Genomic DNA, 6,501 nt, shown 5'->3' with positions numbered 1-6,501 from the left:
AAATCATCAAAATAATATCATGGAAATAGAGGTTTCTTACCTCTAAACACTTGTACAAAGCCTAGAGAGCAATCTCCAAGCCAAGCTCCATCCAAAAACTCACTTTTTCTCCTCCAATGAATAGTAACTCGAAAATGAGAGGAGGAATAACTCTTCACACACTCAACTATAGCTCAAATGGATAGGTGGAATGGATTCATTGAGTGGTTTCCAATCAATTTCATGTGGTGGGTCATTGGATTTGGTGGATGGATGATGAAGAAATCAAAGAAGGAAAATTTGAAACCCTAGCCCCTTCCCCTCCATGTGCAGCTCGGCCATGCAAGAGAGAGAAGAAGAAAATCTGAAATGAATAGTGTTTCATTTAAGTGACAAGGCTATATAGGCACATGTGGCCATTTTCATCGGATGTTTTTTTATCGCGTATTTTAACTTAAATTGACCCGGAACTAACTCAAAGCTACAAACATATTTTTTATTTCCTAAAATCATTTACATTAATTTTTTATTTCCTAAGGAACAATATTCATAATTCACAGTATGGTTTTTGCACCGTTTTTGACGAAATGCACTGTGCATCACTAATTGTACTTCCTTTACTTACGAAACTTAAAACTTATAAACTTATCATTTTCTTGGGCCTATATTGACTTGCTTGGCATATATTGGACTTTCTTATTCTTATTTCATCAATTATTTATTTCTGGACTCTACCGTTGCTTAAACAGCAGTACAAAATACCCGGTAGAAACACTATTCACGAGATTTTCACGGAAAGTGCCAGACTATACAATTTTTCGTTCTGAACTCATATTTGTCATCAGAATTTTCAAATTATGTTCCTAAAATTATTTTGCTCATTTTAAGCTCTACCGGTTAATTCACAAAACTGTAAATTCTCCGGCAGAACGCACTGTTCATCACATAGTCATGATTACAGTCAAAATACTCGAAATCGCTCACTGAATCTAATTATGGCATTTAAATCCTTAAATTAAATCTCTAACTAAGATTTATCAGTTAGGGTCATTATAGACAACCTCTTAACCAGCAAGCTACTCGTGAAATCAGCTGAGTTTGAAAATGTTAAATTTAATAAATCAATATACTAATATATTAAAGAAAAAGTATTTATCATTTTAAATAACACAACTTATCTCATTTTACTCTCACAAAGATGTGGGACCCACACTTTATTTTTCTTTGTCCACTCCCTCTCCTCCATAATCTATTTTTTTCTTTCATTTAAAATAATACAACTTTACATCTTTTAAAATGACACACACTTTTCTCATACATTAGACGCAAAAATCTAAAACTTTTTTCACCTTATATCAAATTAATTCTTTGGAAAAGGCGATGAGCTTTAACGGAACGGTTAGTCTTATCTCTCGCTCAAAGAGTTAAATCTGTAAGAATACCGGGGGCTGACTCGCCTAAAAAAAAAGTAAACAGAGTCGCTATACCTAAAAAAAAAACAAAATCAAATTAAGTTAAATTATAATTAAAATTACATAAAAAAGGGGGAAAGTTACGTTTATTAAAAAAACAAACAAACAAACAAAAAAAGAGAGGGGGGAAGTTGCAAGTTGTTTGCTTACCAAACATACAGCTCAGTGTCATGAATTAGTTTCTGGAGACTGGTGTAACATATATATCAAAATAAATGACAATAACTGATCAGTTCTTTTCATCTTAAATAAGAGTGGATTTTCTTACCTGTTATTCCAATCTCTTTTTTTTTTTTTCTTTTAATCAGTTACATTATTTGTATATGATCCCTTTAAAATGTAATCAAAACATGAATAGTTGACATCAAAATTTTGAACTTAAAATATGAACCATCCCTGTGCAAACTCCAAGAGCCTATTTCAACAAATCCTTAATGGTTTTCTTTTATTATGCATGATCTCAAGCTTGTTCATAGCAACAGTAGCAACCCCATCAGGAAATGAAACTGATCTTCATGCTTTACTTGACTTCAAGAATAAGATAGTTGAAGATCCATTACACATCATGAGTTTTTGGAATGACTCCATCCATCATTGCAATTGGATAGGAATCACCTGCAACATCACCAATGGAAGGGTCATGAACCTGAGCCTTGAACAACAGAGACTTGGAGGCACTCTTACACCATCTATTGGAAACCTCACATTCCTCACCACACTCAACTTGCAAAATAATAATTTCCATGGTGAACTTCCTCAAGAAGTAGGAAATTTACTATACCTGAAACGTCTAATCTTCAGCCTCAACAACTTTGGTAGGAGCATTCCAGGTAGTCTCAATCACTGTACAGAACTAAGTATGCTAGCAGCAGGTGGTAACAATCTTACAGGAACAATTCCAACTTGGATAGGAAATCTTTCTTATTTGTCTTATATTAACTTTGCAGTGAACAACTTGCATGGAAACATACCACCTGAGATAGGCCTTTTATCAAGCTTGACATTTCTTGTAGTTTATGGGAATTACTTGTCTGGCACAGTTCCTTCATCAATCTATAACATTTCTTCCATATACTATCTCACTTTTTCTCAAAACAATCTCCATGGAAACTTACCAGCTGATGTTGGATTTACTCTTCCTAACCTTGAAGTGTTTGCTGGTGGAGTCAACAATTTCACGGGAACAATTCCTGAATCTCTTTCAAATGCATCAAGACTAGAAATTCTTGACTTTGCTGAAAATGCTCTCACTGGCTCACTTCCTAAGAACATAGGAAGATTGCCCCATTTAAAAAGACTCAATTTTGATGACAATAGACTTGGAACTGGGAAAGCTGGTAACCTGAATTTTCTTTCTTCCTTGGTTAATTGTACTGCTCTTGAAGTTTTGGGTCTTGCTCGAAATAGTTTTGGAGGAGAGTTGCCTAACTCAATAGCTAATTTCTCAAGCCAATTGCACAGATTTACCATTGGTTCCAATGGAATTCATGGAAATATACCTGCTGGGATCAGCAATCTTGCTAACCTGGCCCTTCTAGGATTGGAAGGAAACCTCCTAACTGGTAGTGTTCCTGATGCATTAGGCATGCTTCAAAGTCTTCAAATGTTGTATCTGAATGGCAACAAATTTTCTGGAAGGATACCATCCTCCTTAGGAAATTTATCGTCATTAACAAAACTCTTTATGGAGGAGAACAACTTTGAGGGAAGCATACCTTCTAGTCTTGGAAAATGCCAGAAGTTATTGGTACTTAGCCTTTACAGTAACAAGCTTAGTGGCACCATACCAAAAGAAGCCCTTAGCCTTTCCTCACTAGCAATATATTTGGATGTGTCTCATAATGCTCTATCAGGGACTCTGCCAGCTGAAGTGAGTAATCTACATAATCTTGGAGAGTTGGTGCTGTCTGAGAACAATTTCTCTGGAGTCATTCCATCTTCTCTTGGCAGCTGTATTAGCTTGGAAAGGTTGCATTTGCAGGGTAACTCTTTTGAGGGAAACATTCCTCAAACTTTGAAAAATTTGAGAGGTTTATATGATATAGATCTTTCACATAATAGATTGTCTGGTAAGATTCCTGAATTTCTTGGTGAGTTCAAAGAGCTCAAGCATCTCAATCTTTCTTTCAATGACTTTGAAGGGGAAATACCAAAGAATGGAATCTTCATGAATTCAACTGCCATTTCATTATATGGAAACAGCAAGCTATGCGGTGGTGTCCCAGAATTGAAGTTTCCTGCATGCCGCAGCATGAAAGCCTCTCTATTAAGAAAACTTCTTGCCCCCAAGGTGGCTATCCCTATAGCTAGTTCACTTGCATTTATACTCTTTCTATCATGCTTTCTTACATTCTTCCCAAAAGTAAAGAAAGCAAGAAAGAAAACTTCTATATCGACAAATGCAAAGGATTTGGAATTGCAACTTTCTTACTCAGAAATTGCAAAGTGCACTGGTGGGTTCTCTCAGGAAAACCTTATTGGCTCAGGAAGTTTTGGTTCTGTATACAAAGGAACTCTTTCAGGTGATGGATCAACAGTTGCAGTTAAGGTGTTAAATCTTCAACAAAGAGGAGCTTCAAGGAGCTTCATTGATGAATGCAAAGTTCTGAGAAGTATAAGGCATCGCAACCTTCTCAAGATCATAACTGCCATATCAAGTGTTGATCCTCAAGGTAATGACTTCAAAGCTCTAATCTTTGAGTTCATGTCTAATGGAAGTCTAGAAGATTGGTTGCATCCTATGAATAATGTGCAATATCAAACCAAGACATTGTCATTTATCCAAAGACTGAACATAGCAATTGATGTTGCTTGTGCACTGGAATATCTCCACCACTCCTGTGAAATTCCAATTGTTCATTGTGATATAAAGCCAAGCAATGTTCTTCTTGACAATGATATGGTTGCTCATGTTGGTGACTTTGGATTAGCCACATTTCTGTTTGAAGAAACAAGCAATTTTTCCTCACAATCAATTATATCAGCTAGATTAAGGGGTTCTATTGGATATATTCCTCCAGGTATATATGTTTCTCACTTCAATGGTGCTAAAATTGTAGGTTATGTTTAACAAAAATGACTCACGTATAAGTGAAATGCAGAGTATGGCATGTGTGACAAGCCTTCTACACTTGGAGATATCTACAGTTATGGGATACTATTACTGGAGATTTTCACAGGTAAAAGACCAACAGATGAAGCATTTGAAGGTGGCATGGGAATTCATCAGTTTATATCAATGGCTTTACCTAACCATGTCATGGACATAATTGATCCTTCATTACTGGTCTTTGAACAAAACTGTGGTGAAGAAGATCAAGAATTTGAAGAAGAAAAAGCTATAAGAAGGAACTACGAGATTGAAGCCAAGGACAAAGGTTTCATGGAGGATTGCATTGTTTCATTGATGCAAATTGGAGTCTCTTGCTCTGTAACTCTACCAAATGAACGATTGCCAATGGTTGCGGTGGTCAACAAACTACATGCAATCAAGAACTTGTATGAAGGGATGAAGCATAATGCTATATGAACAACATTTATAAGAAGAGAAATAAGATAACAAATATGTAAAACCATAAGATTTTATGCAGAATTTGATATGAAAATATTGTATGATATTAATGTAAATCTATTGATAAATAAATGAGTGTGATTTTATGTATGCGTAAAGTGTTAAATATACACTGGCGAAGAATAAAAAATAGACACAAAAATATTATTGCATTATATCATGATGTCAATTAATTGATGTAATCAGCGTTATATAACGAAACTATTCATTTGGATAACTTCAAAAAAAAAAAGGAGCATTTTTATGATACAACTTTTTTATTATTTTTTCTTAAAAATAATACTGAAACCTTTTTTTAAGATTTTTTTATAAGAAAACTTATGTAATTATTTTTATTTTATAAATGTATTAAAAAATTTCTTTTAAAAACACAAACAAACGGGGATTTGTCTTTAAAGTAGTATTTAATTTGTCATGAGAAAAGAATGAAAAATACTTTCCTAAATTATTAATTTATTATGTATTTTGTTTTGTTGACACAAAAGAAAAAACCGCAATTTCCAAAGAAAATTTAGAGAAGAAACAAATTTAGACCAATTGCAAATATTAAAAGAGAGTAATATTTAATTATATTTTTTTATATAAATTATTTTTAAAAGGTTTAAATATCACCCATGTCATTATAACATTTTTTTTTTACTTTATTATCAAATAATGTAATAATATATCATTAAAAGGTTAAATTTAAGTCAAACTTCTTAGATGATTTAGTATTAATTGGATGACAATTTAGAAGAAAAAAAATGTCATACTAGATCGAAACTATCTTTATTTTATCAAACGATGGTTAGCTCAGCTGGTAGCAAGTGAGTTGAGTAATTAAAAAGTAAAGGGTCTTGGTTCGATTCCCACTATCACCTTTATGTGAAATTTAAATATATTCGTCCTTGACCTATCTCGCACTCCAAATTAGTCTCATAACCAGCTCAAACAGTCAAAATTTGTAAGAACACCGGAGGAACCAACTCGCATAAAAGAGATAATTAGGATGAGGTTAACTAAAAAATTGAAAAACTCTATTTTTGAATCATAACTAAATTGTATATTAATATTTCCAAAATAAAATGTACATTAAAATTCTGCAGACTTACATTTAAGTTCCTAAAGGGGAGATATGAAGGGGAAACTTCATTATTTAGAAACTCAGTGAGTTAGCCATTGATGGACATTCAATAAGTAGGTGGGCATGGATTCGAAGGCCAACAATGCAAGGAATATCCATGTCATTTTTTTTTGTTTTGGCGGGGATAACTTGTATTTTCTGAGGATAAATCAATGTATGCCCAATCTATAGCCTCGCTAATTATTAAAAAAAAGTATTTTTCAGAATTTTTTAAACAAAGAGTTTTGATAATTAGTATTGTAAATATACTTATTAAAGCATTTATTTTTATTTATTATTAAAATTTGGTACTCTACTTATTAAAATTGAAAAAATAATAGATATATATATTGAAAATATTCCTATCGATTCATTGC

At 33.2% G+C, this 6,501-nt stretch overlaps 1 protein-coding gene across 1 annotated transcript; it reads left to right on the top strand.

The window, feature by feature from the left end:
* Window positions 1–1,839: 1,839 nt before the first annotated feature.
* LOC133314881 (putative receptor-like protein kinase At3g47110) lies at window positions 1,840–5,036 on the top strand. Its single transcript, XM_061516410.1, has 2 exons — window positions 1,840–4,471; window positions 4,553–5,036. The coding sequence occupies exons 1-2, from the start codon at window positions 1,906–1,908 to the stop codon at window positions 4,978–4,980; spliced, it is 2,994 nt and encodes a 997-aa protein (XP_061372394.1). The 5' UTR covers window positions 1,840–1,905; the 3' UTR covers window positions 4,981–5,036.
* The last annotated feature ends 1,465 nt before the right edge of the window (window positions 5,037–6,501 follow it).

Source organism: Gastrolobium bilobum, unplaced genomic scaffold (assembly GCF_033153095.1).
Source record: "Gastrolobium bilobum isolate Gb01-03AN ecotype WA unplaced genomic scaffold, APGP_CSIRO_Gbil_v1 utg14784, whole genome shotgun sequence".
Classification (NCBI taxonomy): Eukaryota; Viridiplantae; Streptophyta; class Magnoliopsida; order Fabales; family Fabaceae; genus Gastrolobium; species Gastrolobium bilobum.
The sequence above is the reverse complement of the archived record's forward strand: the minus strand, read 5'-3'. Positions and strand labels throughout refer to the sequence as shown.